Source organism: Martes martes (assembly GCF_963455335.1).
Source record: "Martes martes genome assembly, chromosome: 5".
Classification (NCBI taxonomy): Eukaryota; Metazoa; Chordata; class Mammalia; order Carnivora; family Mustelidae; genus Martes; species Martes martes.
The window spans coordinates 95,420,877-95,442,351 of record NC_137892.1 but is presented as its reverse complement, the minus strand read 5'-3'; the positions used below and the strand labels follow the sequence as shown (position 1 = coordinate 95,442,351).

The 21,475-nt window shown below is 44.0% G+C and overlaps 4 protein-coding genes across 6 annotated transcripts in view; 2 read left to right on the top strand and 2 right to left on the bottom strand.

The window, feature by feature from the left end:
• Positions 1–1,420: 1,420 nt before the first annotated feature.
• Positions 1,421–6,423, bottom strand: GDF9 (growth differentiation factor 9). Of its 2 annotated transcripts, XM_080803379.1 has the most exons (3): positions 6,338–6,423; positions 4,145–4,340; positions 1,421–2,764 (listed from the first exon to the last, which is right to left on the bottom strand). In XM_080803379.1, exons 2-3 carry the CDS (start codon positions 4,275–4,277, stop codon positions 1,800–1,802), a joined length of 1,098 nt encoding a protein of 365 aa, XP_080659505.1. In that variant the 5' UTR covers positions 4,278–4,340; positions 6,338–6,423; the 3' UTR covers positions 1,421–1,799. The 2 variants fall into 2 exon arrangements, with proteins under 2 accessions (XP_080659505.1, XP_080659504.1); XM_080803378.1 differs by lacking the exon at positions 6,338–6,423 and having other exon boundaries at positions 4,145–4,664.
• Positions 6,424–6,699: 276 nt separating this feature from the next.
• On the top strand, positions 6,700–7,974 carry UQCRQ (ubiquinol-cytochrome c reductase complex III subunit VII). Of its 2 annotated transcripts, none has more exons than XM_080803381.1 (3): positions 6,700–6,815; positions 6,967–7,134; positions 7,775–7,974. In XM_080803381.1, exons 2-3 carry the CDS (start codon positions 6,981–6,983, stop codon positions 7,867–7,869), a joined length of 249 nt encoding a protein of 82 aa, XP_080659507.1. In that variant the 5' UTR covers positions 6,700–6,815; positions 6,967–6,980; the 3' UTR covers positions 7,870–7,974. The 2 variants fall into 2 exon arrangements, with proteins under 2 accessions (XP_080659507.1, XP_080659506.1); XM_080803380.1 differs by having other exon boundaries at positions 6,700–6,820.
• Positions 7,975–13,130: 5,156 nt separating this feature from the next.
• LEAP2 (liver enriched antimicrobial peptide 2) lies at positions 13,131–14,339 on the top strand. Its single transcript, XM_080803382.1, has 3 exons — positions 13,131–13,441; positions 13,620–13,759; positions 14,055–14,339. The coding sequence occupies exons 1-3, from the start codon at positions 13,385–13,387 to the stop codon at positions 14,089–14,091; spliced, it is 234 nt and encodes a 77-aa protein (XP_080659508.1). The 5' UTR covers positions 13,131–13,384; the 3' UTR covers positions 14,092–14,339.
• A 5,653-nt stretch (positions 14,340–19,992) lies between these two features.
• AFF4 (ALF transcription elongation factor 4) overlaps positions 19,993–21,475 on the bottom strand; it is an 89,219-nt gene continuing 87,736 nt past the window's right edge. The window contains exon 21 of the mRNA XM_080803367.1: positions 19,993–20,719. Coding sequence (XP_080659493.1) covers positions 20,592–20,719 — 128 coding nt within the window. The 3' untranslated portion in view covers positions 19,993–20,591. The remainder of the gene's footprint in view (positions 20,720–21,475) is intronic.

The following is a 21,475-nucleotide window of genomic DNA, read 5'->3' as shown; positions in this document are numbered from 1 at the left end:
CCACCTAGACACCTCCAGGCTAATTTTTCTTAAAAATGTTTTTGAGCAGCTAAGAGAGCATTTTTGTCAGTATGTGCAGGCTTGTGACCTGTATGTAAGTTAGCACCACAACAGGAAACAACTGAAAAGGAAATTAAGAATTCTATTCTCAGTCACATCAAGAATAAAATACTTAGAATTGAATAATGAAAAGTGCAAAACTGATACTCGAAAAGTACAGAACATTGTTGGGAGCAATCAAAGACAACCTCAGTCTAGGGGAAAACTTCCCATGCTCATGGATTACAAGATTTAACATTGTTAAAATGCCAATACTTCCCAAACTGATCTACAGATTCAAAACAATCCTGATCAAAGTCCCAGCTGGCTTCCTCAGACAGTAAGCACTAACCACTAAGAAAAGATGATTTACAAGAATGAGAAGGGTCACCTGGGGGGCTCAGTCGGTTAAGCATCTACCTTCCGGCTCAGGTCATGATCCCAGGGTCCTGGGATTGAACCCTGCATCAGGCTCCCTGCTTCTCCCTCTCCATCCCAGCTCTCCCTGCTTGTGTGCTCTCTCTTTCTCTCTCTGTGTCACATAAAGAAAATCTTTGAAAGAAAAAAAAAAAGTGAAGATTATGGGGTGCCTGGTTGGCTCATTTGGAAGAGCGAGTGACTCTGGATCTTACAGTTCTGAGTTCAAGCCCCATGTTGGGCGAAGAGGCTACTCAAGTAAAAAAACCTTAAAAAAAATTAACAGTACATCTTGCATCTTGCATTTAGGAGTTACTTTATAGATTAGGGTGTTATGAACCTGTAACGAGCAACACTGCATTAGTCCTAACTCTGGCCTCTAAGACTCTCCCAAGGTAGGATTTATTGAAAACTCGCATGTAAGCCCTGATATACAAACCAGGCCTGTTCTGTAATGTAACTTAATCATTGCCAGGTTCCTTTAATGGCAACACTCCCAAATCCACCTGGAAAAAATTTGTGGGGGCGGAGTGATGGGAGCTGAGGGAAATCTGCAAAAACAAACAAAAATGAAAAGAGGAAGAAAATGTTCCCTGACTTCCTTCCGTAGGGTCAGAGGTTTTAAATACATAAAGGAGAAAATATTCAAAAAATCTTCTTGTAAAAATCTGCAAGGCAATTTCCATTAAATAAATGGGACAAATGTTATTTTGTTTGATGTGAGCCACGCTATTTCTACATGCCACCTGAAGAGCTGAATTAGCCTATCACACTAATACAATAGGTTACATGCTTCCAGTCCCAGTTAATGTCCTTCACCAGGTTTTAGGTAGAAAAGCTAACCTCTCTTAACTAAAAAGTTATGCCAAGTCTAGCTTACAGATTATACTTCTTCTCCCTCCCCAAAGACCATTTAAAAGCAATCTTTAAAAAGAAAAAAAAAAAGCACACACATGGTCAATTAATGCCACTGAGAAGGATTTATTCTTCCATTAAATAAAACTATAGCCCTCTGAACTGTTCATTTAGAGCTGCAATTCCAACCAAGATTTACATTAAGATTTTTTTCTTATATCAAAAACAAGACTCCAATGCAAAGAAAAAAAAATCACTCAGGAACAAAAATTTAAAGCCCTCCAAAGAAATTTCTTTTACATTTGAAAATAAAGGCAGATGTTACTACTTTACACTGATGGAGGCCCCAGGATGTGCTCACAATGTCCTTAGGCATCACAGAGTGGGTTATTGCCAATTGACACAGCGCTCTCCCTCGAAGGCACAGAGAGGCACACAATGTGTCCTTTGCAGAAAAGGCTCAAGGTTTTAGCTTACAGAACCATATGTTAACGACAGGTGCACTGAGTGGCTATCATGTCTTCATATTCTTTGTAAGCGATTGAGCCATCTGGCTCAATGGTCAGAACACTGAGAGGGCTGTATTTAGCAGGAACACATGACGGTCTTGGTACCGAGGAGTCGAGCTTCTCATGGATGATGTTTTGCACCATGGTGTGAACTGGTGAGCCATACCGATATCCAACTGCCCTGGGACACTCCCCTTTGCAGTATCGAGGGTTGTATCTGTGCGGGGCCACGATCCAGTTGTCCCATTTCAGCTGGCTGAAGCTAAGCCTGAAGTCATGGAGCTCGCACTCGTGTTGGGGAAAAATAAACTGTTTAAAGTACTCACTCAGATTCAAAGAAGCTGGAACCAGAGGCTTGTTCAGTGCCAAGCTGACAGTTTCCCGACCTCTCCGGTGACGGGAAGATCTTACACTCTCAGCCGACCCTTCTCCCTTGGAGCAGACAGACAGACCACCGTTCTGGTCAGCACGCTGTGAAGGCCTCCGTTGGTAGCGAAGGGAATACCACCCGTGATAAGCCTGAGCACTTGTGTCATTCAGATATAAAAGCAGTGAGGGGGGCACCAGAAGAGTCACGTTAAATGGCTTGTCCTGGGCTGAAGAATCCTGCCGCTGGCCTCTCTCGCAGGTTAAACTGACAGACATGTGAATACTTCTCTTGTTGGAGGCCACTAGAGGCCGAAGAGGAGTGGTCACATCAACCTCAAACCATCTGTATTTCTTTTTAAATTCAAACTGTAAGTTAAAGTTAAATGAGGACTGAGCTCTACGGGGGGTCCTGCTAGAAAACTCTGGCTCTTTGATCACCAGGTTGCACACACATTTAACAGTAGAGGGAAAAGAAATGGAGTTGCTGAAAGTATAGAGCAAGACTGACTTCAGTAAGTTTTCAACGGCAGTAACACGATCCAGGTTAAACAGCAGATCCACTGATGGAATGGATCCTGAGAAGAAAAACAACCCACCAGCAGTGCTTTAATACAAAAACCGAACAGCAAGTCATATCAAGGCATGTGTCCATCATGCCTTTTCTCCCTTCTCTTTTCCCACTTCCTCCAGCCTTAAGAAAGGGAGTGGGGGGGGGGGGGTCAGTTGTAGAGAAAATGCAGGGCACAGACATCATAACTAACTGCCAGTGAGTATGACTGGCTATTTTACCACCAGAAATTCACAACAGTTTTTGGTGGTGAACAAAAACAATGGAGAATCATTACATTTCCCAGTATCTGGTTTCCCAAGCTCAGTCATTGGCTCCAAACATAGAAGAAGCTAGTAAATTCTATTTTTCTCTTGGAGAGTCTCTAGAAGGTAACTGTAATAAACACATTTACCAGCCTTGTTAAGAAAACTTTCTAAGACCTAATGAACAGAGTCAATGAAGAACTTAATGGTCTAATTTGGAACACTTGAGATTGACAACAAATGGAGGCTTTAAAACCACTCTAGTAGAATAAGACCTCAAGGAAGATGGGAAGGCTTTAAACAGCCACAGTTGACCCACTGAATTAGAACGGTTTTGGTCATGAGCTAGTGAATCCAGGTTTGTTTGTTTTAAAGCACCGCTCCTTTCTCACACACACAGGACTTCAAGGTCCTGGGTCAGATTGATGACTAACACTTTGTTCTTGGGAGGACCTACTGTTACAAATGCGGTCTTCCGCTTTCCTTACACAGAAAGCAACAAACAAGGGGAAAACATCCTATTTAACACAATATACCGGTAGCTAGGAGACGTTTTAGACATATTTCCAGGTCAGCATGGATAGAATGAGAATAAGAAAACAGAGGTTAAAATATCTGGTTTCCAGTCTTGATTTTGTGACCTTGGAGAAGATGTTGACCTCCGGCAACACTGCTAAGTCTTTAGAGCCAGTAAGTCTCTTCTAGCTCTAAAGTTCTACCATATGGGGGCGCCTGTGTGGCTCAGTTGGTTAAGCGCCTGCCTTCAGCTCAGGTCATGATCCAGGAGTGTAAGGATCAAGTCCCTCAGTGGGGAGCCTGCTTCTCCCTCTCTCTCCCCTGTCATCTTCTCTCTCTCCCCTTCTCTCAAATACATAAAATATAAAAAAAAAAAAAGATAAACTTCTACCATATGAGCCCACGTTAATCCATGAGGGCATGAAAAAGAAACAGTAAGGTCAACTACCAGATTTCAGTGTGGATACTGAGTATCACGCAAAATAAAAAGTATTCATGCAAAATAAAAAGTAATCATGCAAAATAAGAAGTAATTCAAGGAGCAAGGCCCAGCTCCATTCTGTAACTGAAACACAGACAACTGTATCATCTTCCCACCACCCATTAACCAATCTGCTTCTACATACCTGTTGCCTGGTCCCCAGGAGCCTGCTTGCGCTGGGCACAGGATGTGAAGAGCCGAACAGTGTTGTAGAAAGGACTTCTGTTGGATTTAGGGATTCCCTCCCTGGTAGCATAGGCCTTATAGAGCCTCTTCATGTAGCGCAAAGCTCTGGAGTCTGGCTGCAGCCTAGGGGTGCCACCTTGCCCATCATACAGAACCTTGAAAACAGGAGAAAGGAAGCCAGATCTGTCTCTTTCATCTAGAGGCCGCAGCAAGGACCAAGGCTCAGCCTCAGACTCCAACTCAGCACCAGCTGCAATCTGAGTTTCTCCTCTAGAAGCCTGAGAACCAAGCCTAGTAGGAAAACACAGCCAGGAAAAGCAGAAAAGCCAAAGGAAGAAGTTGCTGAGAAGCGCCATGGTCTGGAAGAACTAGCAAGGGATACATTTCCCCCTACCAGTCTTCTTGCTAAAAAGCCAGGAAGGGCCTAGGTCGGTCTTTTAAATAAATTTTAGGTGTGTAGGTAGGCTAGGGTCACTTCTGTAATCAGACCTCAAGGATGCCTAGCTGAAGATAATTTTTGTCAGCTGTGCATCTAACTGCTGATAACGTCTTATTTATCCAATTTGTCCTCATTAGATATGGATGCATTCTGGTTATTTCTTTCTTCTCCCCCCCTTTTATTTTATTTTTAAAGATTTTATTTATTTATTTGACAGACAGAGATCACAAGTAGGCAAAGAGGCAGGCAGAGAAAGAGAGGGAGGCAGGCTTCCTGCTGAGCAGAGATGTGGGGCTCCATCCCAGGACCCTGGGACCATGACCTGAGCAGAAGACAGAGGCTTTAACCCACTGAGCCACCCAGGCAACCCCTCCCCCCTTTAAAGAGGCATTTATTTAAAACTCTTTAAGTTATTGTTACGCCAATGGACTAGTTATGCAAGGCAAAAGGCCAAGAGAATTGAGAAATGATCTCAAAATCACCCATTTTTTGAGATTAAGATTCTTAAAATGTTCCTTAGGCGCTTGCTGAAACTTCCAAAGCAAATGGGAAAGCTGTTCATGATAATAGGAAGATCTGTTGATATGCAGTGTATTGGATTCACTCTTCCTCTCCTTTCATCCTCATCACCTCTCTGGCTTCCAGGTGCTTAGAATAATTACTTGTTGCATGCTGATTTGGAGAGTGAGAAAAAGTCACAATTGGCATTGAAATTCCAGAGAGCAGAGAACTGTTGGGTTGCCCAGTTCTCAGGGAGCTTCCTATAGAATATGTACTTGGAATACTGGAATATTCTTTAAACAGGACATTGCTTTGAACCTTGACTCATTTTTAAATATAATATCTTGATCCTGTGCTTTGGTCTGCACATTTATCTGTATATATTTTGGCTGAAAGGTTTAGAGATGTTTGCAGGGTTTCACGGTTTTTTAAAAATTTAATTCGCTAGGGTGTTTTTGTCCTTGGTGTAGGACTTATGCTCATGGAGCTGAGACAAAGCTAGAGATGATGTTTTCGGAAAACGAGGTGCACCATGAAAGACTGAAATGAGGGCATAGCCAGTGCACCCGTGAGGAGACCATGCTGGACGGAAGTCAACCCACACTCATAGTACAAGATTCAGAAGCAGTCAGTGCAGTACCTACGTTGATGAAACTGAGGGACGTTTTGCACATTTTAAGCTCATTGCCTGCCAAAACTCTCTGGCCCCCAGCTAGGAGGCAGGGTTCCATAAAACACACGCAGACTGTTGAATGACAGCTTATACCAACATCACATATGGCTGGCAATTCCATGAACAAAACATTTACAGACGCTCTGCGTCAGGCAGAAAGGCCAGGCCCGCAGCATCCTTCCGTAGAAAGTGCTTTCGGAAACGCAGAGAACGCCCCCGCGGCAGTGGAGAAGCGTGGGCGGCAGACACGCCCCACCCGGCACCGCAGCCTGCCCCCGGCCAGACCTGGGTGGGAGGTGGTGGCAAGCCAGCGACCGTGGTGGTCGCCTCGTTTCTCCTACCGCCACCCACGGCCGGTTATCAAATGTTTGCCCGTTCCTTGGGGACTCTTCCTGGGGCACAACTTGAGGAAACGCTTTTATTCTACCCGGGGAAAGTCTAAGCCCCGCCAGTGTATTCTCGGACCGCGGCGGCCGAGAGAAGCCCCAGATGCACGTCCCTGATCCTGGTACTGGGCTGATGTTCTGAGAAGAACCGACCCCTTTAGCGCTCGGACCAGAGCGCAGAAGGCTGCGAGCGGCGGCCCCTCCTCCAGCCTCAAGGTGCTCTTCACAGGCGCTGGACTCGCAGGCCCTCAGGGCCCGGCCGGGACAACGCGCCCTCGACGCCGGCTGGCCCCTCTCTCTACACCTCTCTGTGCCTCCCAGCCCCGGCCGCTTCCTGCGGCTCCGCAGCCGGGAAGGAGGCTGAAAGAAAGCAGGAGAGCCTCGCGCGGCGGCCCGAGGCCGCAAATCCCATTGAGCACTCGGAGCCTCGGGTTGGGCCACGACTACCGGCCGGGGCACTTCCCTGCAGAAGGGGGAGCAACGGCGCCTCCCCCTGGAGACGGCCGGAAAAATGGTACTCCCCGGAAGTGACTTCACGGCTTCCTGGAGCGGCTTCCAAACCTAGCGGAAGTGACGGACGGAGGCCGGTGGTTCCCGCGACTGTGGAGGGCGAGGTGACCCCCGCGCGGGAGTAAGGTCCGGGCGTGCGGTAGTGGGAGTCCGTGGGAGGGTGGGGGCGCCGCCTGGGCGGGGAAGGTGAGGAGCTCTGGGGAGGGCGTCTTGGGTCCAGGACGGCGCGTCCCGGGACTGAGGCAAGCGCCCGTCCACCCTCGGTCTTGCAGACGCCGCCGCGACCATGGGCCGCACGTTTGGGAATCTGACCCGCATGCGGCATGTGATCACCTACAGCTTGTCGCCGTTCGAGCAGCGCGCCTTTCCGCACTACTTCAGCAAGGGCATCCCCAACGTGCTGCGCCGCACGCGGGCGTGCGCCCTTCGAGTCGTGCCCCGTGAGTGCCTTGGCCCGGTTGCGGGGCTGGACTCCGGTTAGACACTGAGTGACAGCGGGCCCCCTCATTGAGCTCCCTCTGCTTGCCACACACACATTTTCCATTATTTCAGTGTTCCTGAAAGCCCTTGCACAAGTGTATCCTCCCCATCTCACAGAGGAGCAAACCGAGTCACGAACAGCGGGCCCAAGGTCACTTGGGTGATTCCGGCGTCTCCCTCAGAGGTCATCTTTACCCACTTCGTAGCGATGAATGTTCTGTGTGAAATGGGTAGCAGATAGTGATGATAGTAACAGAGCATTATGAATTGGCCAAAACCCCAAAGAAGTGTGCACTGGCGTGTTAAAGGGTGAAGTATATGTTACGTGCATTACATCTCATCTGTCTTACTAATATTTTTTTAAATGTGCATCTGGGGAGAGAGGAAAGTTTTGGTGATGGATTTTCCTGGAATGGGCCATCCTTTTGGTCACCTGTAAAGTGGGAGTGTGGTGCAACCTTCCTTGATCATCTGGTTTAAAAGTGGCTTCTTGGAAACTAGAGACAGTAGGGCGGAGCCTGCAGTGAGTCAGAAAAGAAGACTGGGGACCCTGGTGTCTTCCATGGGCTTGCTACTTACTCTCACTTTTTATTTTTAAAGCGTTTGTAGCATTTTATCTTGTCTACACTTGGGGGACCCAGGAGTTTGAGAAATCCAAGAGGAAGAATCCAGCTGCCTATGAAAACGACAAGTGATCCATTCATCTGAATAGTGATTACCGGTGTATGAGGGACACTTCTCTGGGAGAGGAGTCTACACTGTAGTGTCTTGAAGACGTAATAAACTTCTTATGGACTGCACTGTTGTGATTTTGTATTTTTGTGAGCAAGTCCCTGGTGTGACTGCTGATGCTTAAGTTCATGACCTCCCCTTCCTAGCCTGAGTCCTGAACAGTTTGGCTGGTCTGCGAGTCTGGTAAAGGATCTGGACTCGGTGCTTGTTCTATAATCTACAAGAAATTAGCGGCATCCACTCCTGCAGCTTTTCACTTGTGTGTGGGATGAACTTTGGGGTTGGTTCCCAGTGGTCTCCTCCCATAGTAACAATAAGATTTTGGTAACTATAATTACTGTGTTTCAGGTACTTAGCCCTTTACACAAATAAGTACTTGTAAACTTCACAACTGCCTTTGAATTAGGTATCGTTATTGCAGTCATTTTGCACATGAGGACCCGGGAGCACAGTGAGAGTAAGTAATTTCGACCAAAATGACTCAGCTAATCAATGGTGGAGTCTGGCACTAAAGTTTTTGCTCTTAAAGCTATACTAGACTGCCTTTCCTGCTAAGACAGGCCTGCCTTAGCCTGAGGGGAAGGAAGTCAGCTATAAGAGGAGGGGGTGAGGGGCGCCTGGGTGGCTCAGTGGGTTAAGGTCTCTGCCTTTGGCTCAGGTCATGATCCCAGGGTCCTGGGATGGAGCCCCACATCAGGCTCTCTGCTCAGAGGGGAGTCTGCTTCCCTTCCTCTCTCTGTGCCTGCCTCTCTGCCTACTTGTGATCTCTTTGTCAAATAAATAAATACTTAAAAAAAAAAAAGGGGGTGAGGTCACCCCTTGGCCTCTAGAGCTAAACTGCCTGTGTTTGTACCAGGTTGGTAATAGTGGGCCATAATGCTTAAAATGTTTACTCTCTGGCCCTTTACTGAAAAGTTTATCCTTGTTTTAGAGCCTTTAAATTATCTTTTTAGTAGAAAGATACCCTTCCTCCACCCGGAGATGGTTGAGGTAGGTGTTGGTAGTTTTATGCTTCTGGTTCGCTGCTCCATTTTCAGAAATTTCCTCACTTCTAAGGATACTTGCTGCTTGTCCAGAGCAGTAACTTTCACAGTGTAGTTCAGCTTCTGGCTGTAATTTTTTTCTTATTCTAATGATTATTCTCATCTGTTAGGAACTGAAGTTAAAATACTTCAAAACAAACAAAAAAAAGGTAATATAAATTGCATTGATTGGGAGGCAAGATAAAGAACCTGAGTCTGGTGAACTTAGGCCCATACCCTTAACCTGTGCTGCTTCAACTGTATGATACAAGAAAGAAACCTGTGTTCCTGAGCTTTGACCTTTTTGTTGGTAAGACGATGTATTAATACAAAACCATAGGGTTGTGGTAATGGTGGAATGAGTGATCTGTGGGAGTCTGGCAGGCTTAACAGAGAACAACTACAATGAAAACTCCTGCCTCACCCAGCATGGTCCAATTTTCCTGGGCTCTCTATTTGTTCTCAGGGTCTGTTACATGTTTGGATCGTAGACTGTTGAGGATCCGATGAAGCTGTGGACCTGAAGATGTAAATGTTCCACCCATCCTTCATTCTACATAGCTTTTGTTTTTGTTTTTAAGATTTTACTTATTTGAGAGGGAGAGTACAGGGTAGGGGGCTGGAGCCCAGTGGCGAGGATCAGAGGGAGAAGCACACTTCCTGCTGAGCAGGGAATCCGACATGGGACTCTGTCCTGGGACTCTGGGATCATGTCCTGAGCCAAAGGCAGGCACTTAACCAACTACATAGTTTGAACAGCACCAGCGAAAGCTACTTCCTTGACAGGCCTTTGATCTGTCTTTCTCAATCTGGCGAGCCCCGAGCTTTGAGGAGATGGCTACCCTCTCCCATCTTCTTGGCTTCATTTTACCTCAAGACTTTATTTCTTCCTGGTTCCTTGGCTCCTTTGGATATAACAGCTGAAAAGCAAATGTACCCTTTCTCAGCTCAGGTCAGGTGACCAGGCACCAAGTATGGGTCTGAATCCTTTCTATCCGAGGAGCGCTCTGAGAAGACCCTGCTGTAAGCCCTGTTACCTGCTGAGCTTCTGCCTTTGAAGAAAAATTATGAAAATCTGCTGTAAGCCTGTCTCTCCCCAAAGGGCTTGCTTCTCTAAGCTGGGGGGCACAGAGCCCTGTGTAGCAGGGTGCTGAGGTAGGTGGGGAGGCTGGAACGTGGTGAGTTGTATTGCTCAGTGCTCCTGTATGTGACACGGGATCTGGGATGATTTTAGGGACCATTCTGTCTGCCGAAATCTACAAAGAAAAGGAAAACATGAGTGAAATCCCTCAAGGAAGAAAGGGACTACTGCTGTGGGCCGCAATGCCTGTAACCATCCACGTGGAGCCTCCAGCCCTGGGTGTGGCGCCTTCCTCTGCTTCCAGGGCACAGCCACTCATTTCACTCTGCTGTCCTCAGCAGGGCCCTGCCCCCACCAGGACTTTTATCTCTGCGCTGTACAATGTGGCAAAGTGGACTCCAGGTTGCCAACCAAGTCCCAGAGATGCAGGCCTATCTAGTGTAGGCTGTGAAGTCGGTGCCAGGTCCAGCCAGCAGAAAAGCAAATACACTTTGACCCTTGCAGTTTTACCTGGAAGTTTCTCCATTTCAGTCTTTCATTTTTTATTAGGCACATCCTACTCAGGGACAGCAGAAAAGTCTCCAGTTACCGCCGAGCCTTCATGGTCTCCTCTCCTCCTGGAACGTGTTTCAAACTGCTCACGGAGCTACACCCACTTTCTCCCATTTCATCCTCCGCACTTAACCTCAGCGGCGGCAAATCCCTGGGAGTTGTTACCAAGCAATCAGCTATCAAACATGCTTCTCATTTTCTTCCTGTAAATTAATCATTTGAACCCCCAAATGTCAGTGGCTGAGAGGCCTCAGCCATCTCATTGGGAGAACAAAAGAATAAAGCTCTAAGGGAAAGGGTTGGCTTGTGGTTAGTTAATGTAGAACCCCTGCTCCTGCCTCCCAGCCAAGTGTTCTCTCTATGGCTCAAATTAGTAAACGCTGCTTAGACCTTTTTGCTGGAAGAAGGAATATGGAGTTGTGTGTTTATTCATTCAGCGAAATACTTGACTGTAGAGAGCCCATGAATTTTTTAAAATTATTAATTTCAGGAGTAGGATTTCACAACTATTCAAGGGCTGTGGGATGGCTGTGGACAATTGCTGTCACCTCAGCTAATGCTGTCTGGATGCCACTTCGCTTTCAAAGCTGATTTTTGCTCCATGGCTGATTTAAAACAGTGACAGAGGTAATGTAGACATATGTTGAAATACTTTTCCTGAGATGCCTGGGTGGGTGGTTCAGTCGGTGAAGCATCTGCCTTCAGCTCAGGTCGTGGTCTCAGGGTCCTGGGATTGAGTTCTGTGTCTGGCTCCCTGCTCAGCAGGGAGCCTGCCTCTCCCTCTGCCTGCCGCTCCTCCTGCTTGTTCTCTCTCTGTATCTAACAACAGCAACAACAAAAAAATAAATATTTTTCCTAGCAGTGGTCCCTTCCATGGGCAGTAACTAATGGGCTTTTTTCTTTAGGGAGGAGGAGTGGCATACAAAATTAGAGGCTCAAACCCTAAAGGCTTCTGTTGTCACATTCATGTTGATGAATGGTTTCTTCTTTTCCCCTATGCACACTGGAGCCTCAGGCCCTTTCCTTGGCTGGGGTACTGGCTGTATAATAAATTAACACAAAAGGCTAATTTGATTTTTGCTTGCGGTAGTGGAAGGCAGAAGTGGAGGATTAGGAGAAAGTACCCGTGTTTGGAACTAGCAGTTTCCAAATCCCATTTGGCATATCCCTCTCTTAAGAACAGGCTGGCACCGAGGCCACACCAGACCTAACTGTCTCTAGGACATCACGTTGTTCAGTCTCTTGCTTATCTAATCAGGTTTCTTACCCAATGTTCACTAGGTCATCACATAGCTTCTTCCCCACCCCACAGAGGTTCCTAGTTAAGCCCCTACCTGGGGTGATTCAATATCCAAGCACAGGGGTAAAGGGAAGGAGCAGCTGACTAGTCTGCTTCTCCACGTTCCTTAAGTGCAAGCAGTGGTGTCTCCCTCTCGGCTTGGCTCCATGGTCCTTAATTGACCAGAACCAGGACAGACAGATCTGTGGAGTCACACCCCCATCTTCCCCTGTCCCAGTTCTGAGGTTCACCTTATCACTCTCTTCTCCCTTGACAAGAGGATTGGCGACCATCCTGTTCCACCTTCAGCTGAGCCTCATCTCCTCCACTCTAACTTGTGGAACAGGCAGGCTCAAACCAAATATCAACCCCTGAACATGATACAGGCCTTGGCAAGAGGTATCAGTCACCTTTTTACAGAGACACCAGTCAGAGAAATAATCTTGTTACCTTCATCTTGTTGGCTCATCCTTCCAGTCATAGGAAGCTCTTAAGTCCTATAATTCATACTCAAAAGTTACACTATTCCCCCAAATTTATTAAAATGCCCAGGTCATTTTAATGATTACCCACAATACCTCATAACTTAGGCACATGCCCTTTCTTGTTCTAGCGATCTGCAATAGTTCCCACTTAAGTTGATGGATGTTTTGGGCTCTAGCGACATCTCAGTGCTCGGTCTATTCCCCTGAAGCTGCTGGAAGGCTATGCTCTGCAGAAGGACCTAGTCAACTACTGTGAGGAAAACCCATTAATTCAAAGATTGCAGTGTGATTTGTCACCACCATCAGGCAATCCCACTGGCTTATGAGCCCCTGCTAACTCTTCATTCACACATTTAAAAACAAAACAAAAAACCTATATTCCATTCTATTCAACCACAGTTTAAGTCCTGCATCAGTCTTGATTGCCTTTGCCCTGGGAGAAGGCAGGTAGGCTAGACTTTGAACTTGCCACAGCTCGGTCTATTCTTCTAGGGAGATGATCTGGAGCAGGAAACTAGGACAAATCATCTATGAAGAAGGGGGATCTGGGGCACTGTTGGGTCACACTTGCTGAAGCAACTTCCCACAGAAGGGAGATAAGGGCCTTATCCAATTGCCTGTAACACCAGATTGGTGCTTCTTTCCCAGACAAGGTTGAAAGGCGTCAACACGAAGACCTCATTATGAGACTTCTATTTTGATTACAGTGATCTCACTGAGCTATTTTGGAATCAAAATGTGGCTAGGTGCCTGGTTTCCCTCAGTGGCTTCACGTGGCTTTCAAAGGGAAGGAGGGGGTGGTGCTGACTTTTGGTAAAAGGGTCCAAGCCAGAAACATAATCAAAGTCCAGATGAGGGATCAGTAAATACAACGTGCCTGAAAGGCAGGCCTTGAGCACATTCCTCTGGTAGACATTAACTTATTAAATCGACCCTGACTGCAAATATAAACTTTGCCCCCATCTCACCTGGCAACCATAAAAGAGGTGAATTTCAGTCTATAAAAGCAAGTGGGAACTGTCGCTGGATTCCGGGCTCCAACAACCTCCCTCCGGCAAGATGCGGCACCTCAAGCTCTTTGCAGTGCTCATGATCTGCTTGCTGCTGTTGAACCAGGTAGGAAGTGGACGTGCAGGGACTGTGCTGGTGGGGAAATTGTAAGCAGACCTTGAGAATGGGACTCAGCCCTGAGGAAGGGGCCCTCTGCTCTGGAGTCTACAGTATCATTCGCCCAAGGTGTGCAGATGGGTGTCAGCGCTTCCATACCTGAGGTTAATTTGTCTTTGCCCTACAGGCAGATGGCTCCCCAGTACTGGAACTGAGTTCAACAAAGAGAAGGTCACGGAGAATGACCCCGTTTTGGAGAGGGGTCTCCCTCAGGCCCATTGGATCCTCTTGCCGGGACGATTCCGAGTGTATCACAAGGCTATGCAGGTATTCCACAAACTTGAGCGCAGGCCGAGGATCAGCACACACACACTTACCTAAGAATAAAAGTGGAACAGGCGATTGCCTGGGTTGCAGCCTGGAGCTCCCTGGTGAATCCCTTGGGATTCAAGAACCAAGAACAGCTCCACACGGGTACCACGAGAGAGTGGTTCCTTTGCTTTCTGCAGTTTACCCCAAGGTTGGCTAGATAGAGCCAGCAGAGCAAGGAAATGCGAAGAGGTGGCTGGCTCTGGGCACTGCTAGACCTTTGTCTTAAAAACCACCCTTTCTTTTCCTTTAGAAAAAGACGCTGTTCCCTAAGTGTGGCCCAGGAATGATGTACAAACCAGGGGAAAAGAGGACAGCGCTCACCCACAACAATGCTCCGTTCTATGGAATATTGATTAACTGCATTTTGGCTGGAGACACTTAAGTGAAGCAGTCTTGTATTTTTAATATTTAAAGACAGATGTACGCTTTAAACTGGTCTCCGTTTCTTCTTAGAATGTTATGTAGATAACCATTACTAAACTTGTCAATTTAGAGTTTATTTTTCTATGTATACTATTAAATGTCTCAAAATTTTTGCAGTCTGGAATTCAAACTTTTGAGGGTTTGAAAAGAATTCATTTTGTATGCTACAGAAAAAAACCCAGCATTGCCTAAGAGCAGACTTCGCAGTCTGTAAAAGCACAGTGAAAGTGAACATTTAAGAAACAAAGAACACGATGAGAGGCTGAAAGACCAGTTTCCTAACAGCCACGTGTTTAGCCTTGGCAAGTTCACATGCTGTGGCCCTGGCCCTGATCCTAGTCCTTCACTCCGTGTCAGAACTCTTCAGTGAGTTGTCAGAGATGGACTGGCACTTGTGACCTGATGATGTGCCCACATCTGTCTAGGACTTAACAGAAGGCAGAACTGGAAGAAGAATCTAGTTTAATAAAACAATAAAAACCCAAGACCCCAAGAACAGCAGAAAAGACTTTTTTGGATTTCTGCTGAAGGAGGGCGAACTGTGATCTATGCAAAAGGATGCATGGCCATCAAGTTCAGAATTTCTGTAATCAGGAAATGAGAGCTGGACTGGGGGTCCAGATTTTTCAGGCAGAGTAGCAGTGGACACTAAGGTACAAAACAGAAATTACATTGAAAAGGCAAAGTAAGAGTTGAAGAAGTTTAAAGAGCACAGTGTTTATAAACTTTAATACAGAAAATCTATTTGATATTTATTAAACTTAGTTTCTCCAGCTATGGTTTGGCATTATACAAAGCATCTTAATGACACAGTAGAGTTAAAAAGATCTTTACAAATTGAAATGTGATACCCTTGTCTCCAAATATTTTAATTGCCATAAATTTGTTTAAAAATACACATTAAACGCATGTTTGACACTCTAAACTTTCTATAATCTCAATACCACAAAATACATATAATATACTATACAGATGTGGAAAAATCTAGTTAGTATATAATACTTTGCTCACCATTAACAGCTTTATTATGTGAAATGCACATACTTAGAAATCCTAGCTTTTGAGCCCCAAAGTACCTCTGAAATTTTAATGTATTGCAACAAATAAAAATCACAGTATATAATTGAAATTTTGGTTGAAAATGTCAGATGCCTAAATATTTTGGATAAAAGAAATGTAAAACAAAGATCTGGATCATGTACAAAAACAAAGGCATCCTATCAGACACTAACAGTACCTTTCTGCAAAATCAACAAGGCTTTTTAATTTATCAGCGGCATTACTTCCCCTCCAAAACCCTCCCCAAATATCAAACCGTTATTCACCAAATAATTTTAATTTCAAACAAGATAAAAGGATTCAATAAATATATAAGCATTTCCATCCTCCATATACAAAATTTCGTAAAACCATTCAAAACGGAGGCTAGATAGAAATTTTCATAACCATGCTAACCAATCTCACATCTGGTCCTCCGGTCCTCCAAAGTAGTGCCTTTTCAGGCACTGCCAATTGGGCCAGCTCTGGTGGTGAGCCCCGCCCTGCCTCACCCCAAACCCAGTACTGTTGAACGCTCATGTCAATGATTTGCCAGGTGTGTGCATAAAGTTATAAAATGGAGACACTTCTTGAACAGCAACAACAAACTCAACAGTATGGATAACCATGGCAGAGATGTGAAAGGCAGCATTTCCAAACATATTTTCCAGGGAGGAACATAGCAGGTAGAAAATTCCAGTGGTTAAAAGCTGAAAAGAAACCCCACGTGTAAGCGGTAACAGGTCAAAACTGCAGATTACTAGAATTTCTGGGTGGGAGCTTTTCTTCCCCATGCACATTTAGAGAGCTTTTTTGTTTCTTTTTTAAGGATGGCAATTTATGCTTAGCTGAGCAATGGTGGCACAGAGAGGTCAATGCTGACATTCCGAAAGTCAACTTCATTACATAATGATTGCTTTTAGGCTGCTATTTCAGGATACTTAAACATCGAGAAGACTCAGTATAGACTTAACTATAATGCCTTATTCTGTGACCAGATTCCATCAAAAGGAAGAGGTGGAGAGATTTTTCCATTGCTTTTCTAGAGAAAACTAACCACGCGGTTCAAATGAAGAGAATCAGCATGTACTTTACCTACTAGTAATAACTTACTTCTGGTCACTTGCCAGCTTGATTCTAAGGTCTAGAAGTCTAAACTGAATTTCTCCATCACGGAGTATGTGAAAGATAAGCACGCAAAAGACATGACCAACTTGGCCTCTTCCTCTACATATTCCAAATCATTTGACAATTTTCTCTTTATTTTACTGAATAGCAACCCTAGAAGTGCAGTGTTATTTGTTTCTGGAAAAATGTCTGCCTCTCTCAACACATTGATATGTAAAATCAAAATGAAATCTGTGCTCCACATAATTAGGAAATATGGGTGATAGGAGTCTACATGGATGTGAAATGCTTTGCTTCCCAACTTACTTAAAGAAAAAAATCATCACAATCTGCCTAAAACTGTCATTCCCATTAGATGTTCCTGGGACCCAGAGGCAAACTCCTAAAATTCAAAATACATAATGAGGCCATTTTATTCAATTAGCAACTGGAAAATTAAAATCCTTCCCACCCTGTAAGAGCCCTATTATACTACAGAAGGGCTCAAATATATTTTAAAAGTTAATTTACTACAAATCATAGTAATTAAGCTTTAACAATCTAAAAGGAATACACATTGCACCCCTGAACATTAATATTCAAGGTGTCAACAAGAAAGTGTCTTAGATCAATTTAATAAATAATGTGGAAATAGTTGCACTAAGCTAAAATACTAAACACACACATTGTTGACAAACTAATTTCATGTTTTCATACATACATACATATATATAAAGTGTGTATGTGTACATAATTTTAAAATCCAAAGCTGCATACCCTCACACCTAGAAGAGTGCACAGTGTACCTCTCCTCTACACAATCAGGCATCACTGACTGGAGCGACCACTGGCTGCTCTGAAACTCCAGGGTGCTGCCAGCCTCCAGAACCGGAACTTTCATTTAGATCAGGTGCCTTCTGTAGGCTCTTGCTTCACAATGCAAGCTCACTCAATGAAGTAAGTTCCCAAAGTTTCTGTCATTAAATACAAAATGATGCTTGTCTGATTTAGCTGATTAAACCTTTCTTTAATAAAAAGAAACGAACAACAATTAAAAAAAAAAAACAACAACAGTGAATCTAATAAAGCCACAAGTGAATGCAAAATGCGGCCCAGATGCCTATGGACCCGCCAGTGGGAGAGCTAGCCAGAGCACAGGCATGTTGGGCACATGCACACATTACTCTACACCACCTTTTCACTGTAGAATTAAATCAGGAGATGGTCAACCTTCTCCACTCTTCAGCAACTATAGCTGAAGATTTATCTGGAGTACTCATCGCTTTTAAAGTTAGTTCTTGGCTACTTGCCCAGGAAAACGTGGCACTGAGGCAAGAAACGGGCTGAACGCTCCCAGCAAGACTGGACCCAGGCTGGACTGTGGCGGGTGGATCACCTGGAGGGGAGTGCTCCCCACAACCCAGCCCAGGCTGGGCACTTCATCCACTGTTCACCGGCTGCCTGTGAAGAGTCCAGGGGCGTAGGCTGCTGCCTCCTGGCATACAAGTGTGGTCTTAAAAAGCAGTCAACAGAGTGATTTTTTAAATAGCTGCTATTTCTATAATTAACTATATATTAAGTACAAGTCTCAGACGAAGTAAGTTTTTAGCCACTTGTCAAATTCAGTTTTAAATGGTCAGAGAACAGTGAAGACACCTATTGAGGAAGGAGGAATGGTGGCCTACAAAGGGAGTCCAAAGTATGCACTGGAGCAGATGAAGACACAGAAAACTTTTGAGGAGATGGACACAGAGGAAAGGGAGTGGTGTTTCCATGGACTATGACATTGAAAATTCAATTATTTAGGACAGGATTTTGATCCACTGCCCGTTACCACCTGGTGGGAAAATCCCTCCACAATGAAAAGCTTGAAAAATTCATTCCCAAAGAATTAACACAGTTCCAGAGAGAGAATTAACTTAGAACAGCACCATAAAACATGCAGGAAACTATGTTTTAACAAAATATCAGTGTGACCCCAGAAACACTCCTGCTGCCTTTCAGGACACACAAGAGATTAGAATACACTGGAACTCAGAGGTGCCCTGCTGGCTGCTGTGGCTGAAAGCTTTATCCACTTCTAAGACATCACTGCAAAGTAAGGAATCAGAGTAAGAGCAATCAGAGAGGACAGGACATACAGCTACTTGATCAACAGGGTCAAGTCTCTCCTCGAATAACTACCCTAATCACTGAGAAGTTGTCCTCTTAAGGAAAACTATTCCTAAAACATACTAATAAGTTAGATCAAGATTTCAGAGGCAATGTCTCCAAGAGAAAAAGATTAATTTCAGCATAATTTCTGGATTCTAATCCCCAGCGACATGCAAAAATCACCTGAGGTACAGGGCAGTTAAAAAGTTCTGTAAATATGAAGCCACAGGACAACGAAGGTTCATTAGCTTCAGAAATAAGTGTAAAAAAGACTCATATACAGAGGATTCACTGCACCACTGGATTTGGGAGATGTTCTATCCTTTCTTTCCCACTTCAAACCTTAGCAATCATCTATAAACAGTAGGGCAATCTTCTTTTCTCATTGGATGAATTCATTTTTGGAATAGGGAGAAAGACAAACAATTTTTTTGGAGCAGCCATTACCCAATCAGACTAAGTCATGTACCAAGGCATTAGCTTTTCTAAACTAATTCACCTTTATGTGACCCTAAAGGAAGATTAAAAAAGAAAGAGAACTGAACATTACTACTGCCAAAGACCGACCATACTGGGTGATCTGGTCCTAGTGTAAAATATCTGTAAACAATCCATAGAGTTTTCATTCAAAGGTAAGATTTAAGGCACACCAGACATGATAGGGGCACATGACAGGGGCATGACAGAGGGTACATTTCTCACCTTTGACTCCGATATGCACCTTACAGGGAAAGGTACTTTGATATACAACTCTTACAGAGCTGGCTTTAAGCGCTACCCTTGCTCCCCTCCCCTTCCCTTCCCAAGAGAGCTAACACTGGACCAAATTAGGAACTTTTCTAGTGTGAATTTTCTCATCCCATCAGAAACATAAATCATAGGTGAGGGCCTTCATAATACAAAGGGAGTCAGTACAAGACAAGTTTAAAAGGAGAACTTCATCTCTAGCTCGGGCATTATACCTTAAATTGTATAGCAAAAGCACGCGCAGCAAAGCTCCAGCCCACGCCTGCATCAGTCACTGCATGCTCCCATAAGAGCATCATGATCTAGTGTGGCAAAAACAGTTTACAAATAAGAATTCTGAAGAGAGAGTCAACCCTCCAAACATGATCACTGAAAGAGACATAAGTAGCAACCCTCAGGAGGGGGAATCATCCTTTGTTCCATAGTAACTTACTCTTTTTCAATTAACTGTCAAATTATTAGCAATAAAAAAGAACACATGGTTTTAATACAATCCATGAAGTTCAAGATTGTCCTTTTATGAAACCCTTCACATGATATCCTTCTCCTAGAAAGTTTGCCTGCCCTCTTTTGTAATGCATTAAATGCAACCTACAGTCACCTTGTGATTGCTATAGTGTTATTAACACATTCACAGTTCTTGACATAATGCATACCAACTCAGACGCATTTCATCTTCTATCTGTAGAATGCCATCTTCTCATATTTAAATGATTTTTCATGTGTAGAATATCCTTAATACTAAGCATAAATTCTGCAATAAAACTGTAGTTAAGATTTAAAATAATATCAGGTAGTAGATACAGAAAGAACATGTCCATATTTTAGATGAACCAACTCTTACTCTTAGAAGAGCTACCACAAAAAGACATTAGGTAACAAAGCTCCCCAAGTATATAAATAAAAAATGCCTACCTTAAATTTACACTTAATGTTCAACAAAGTAAATTTATAGGCAGAAATAACTAAGTTTTATACTAGCCCCAATCTGGGAACTTAAAAAAATAAAATAAATAGGATTTCAATTGATTAGTTATGAATTGCAATTGGAATTTCAATCTTATTACAGATCACTGAAACCATCTTATCAATGTGCTGCAGATTTAAAAACATTTAAGTAACTTTTCATATTGGGAATATTAAAGGGGTCAACTGACATCGTGGCTTTGGGTTATAAATAACAACAACACATGAACCAGGGAGGAGAAAACCATTCCTCATTCTTAGTGTCGACTAGGTGGCATGTTATGGCAGTTTTCCTTTGTGATGTGACACAGTGTTGTGGAGAAAAATCAGAGGCAACGAGAATGTGTTCAGTTCAAGATATCAGCTTGGCATCCTGGCGAAGCCAGTGCAGTCCCTGGCGGGTGTATCGAACGAGGTCTGTCATGATGCTCGCATTAAAGATGAGAGGGCCCATCGCTTTATCCAGTTCAGCAAAGAATTCTAGAAAACCAGAAACAGTCATTAAATGGTGTACACAGTCTCCTGAAATGCTGCTTTAAAAGTTTTAGGCTAGATTCTAAAATAGTAGTCAAATGAAGTAAAAAAAACACTCCCTCCTACACTACAATGATGACCATTCATGCTTTAGAACAAACCAACCCATAATCTGTCTTTCAAGTTCTAGTATTTTGCCTAAGTCATGAAACTTTTCAAACAGATTGTATGGTTAGGAATTAAGTGTTATACATAAAAGCAGAATTCCACTGATGGAAATTATCAATTGCTAATATGGAGTACACATTACTAAAATGGAGACAATGTACTTCATTGTACTATTACTCGAAACAGTCTGTATATACTGTTTTTGTGTAAGAAGCAAGTGATACAAAAAGTTCTTTGAACGGTTCCCCATAAGAGCTCCTGTGAGATTAGACATTTATGACAAACTTTTTGCTGTAATCATATGCCATGCAACACTGATAAATTATCCCATGTTTTAGACAGTATAGTTTAAAAATGCAAAGGATGGAAATGAAAGGATTCTTCCTGTGTGACCAAATAAAGGCTGATCTGCATGTGATGTGGGTGCAGAGAGGAGGAAGGAAGGACAGTGTCCTAACATTTGATCCCAATGCAATTTTGGGAGAAAGGAGAGGGGTGTAGGACTCAGAAAGGAGAGTTTTTTATAAATGCAGAGAAAAAGGGATCATTCTCACGATAAACACCTGGGCCTATTCAAATAGAAGCAATCAAAGA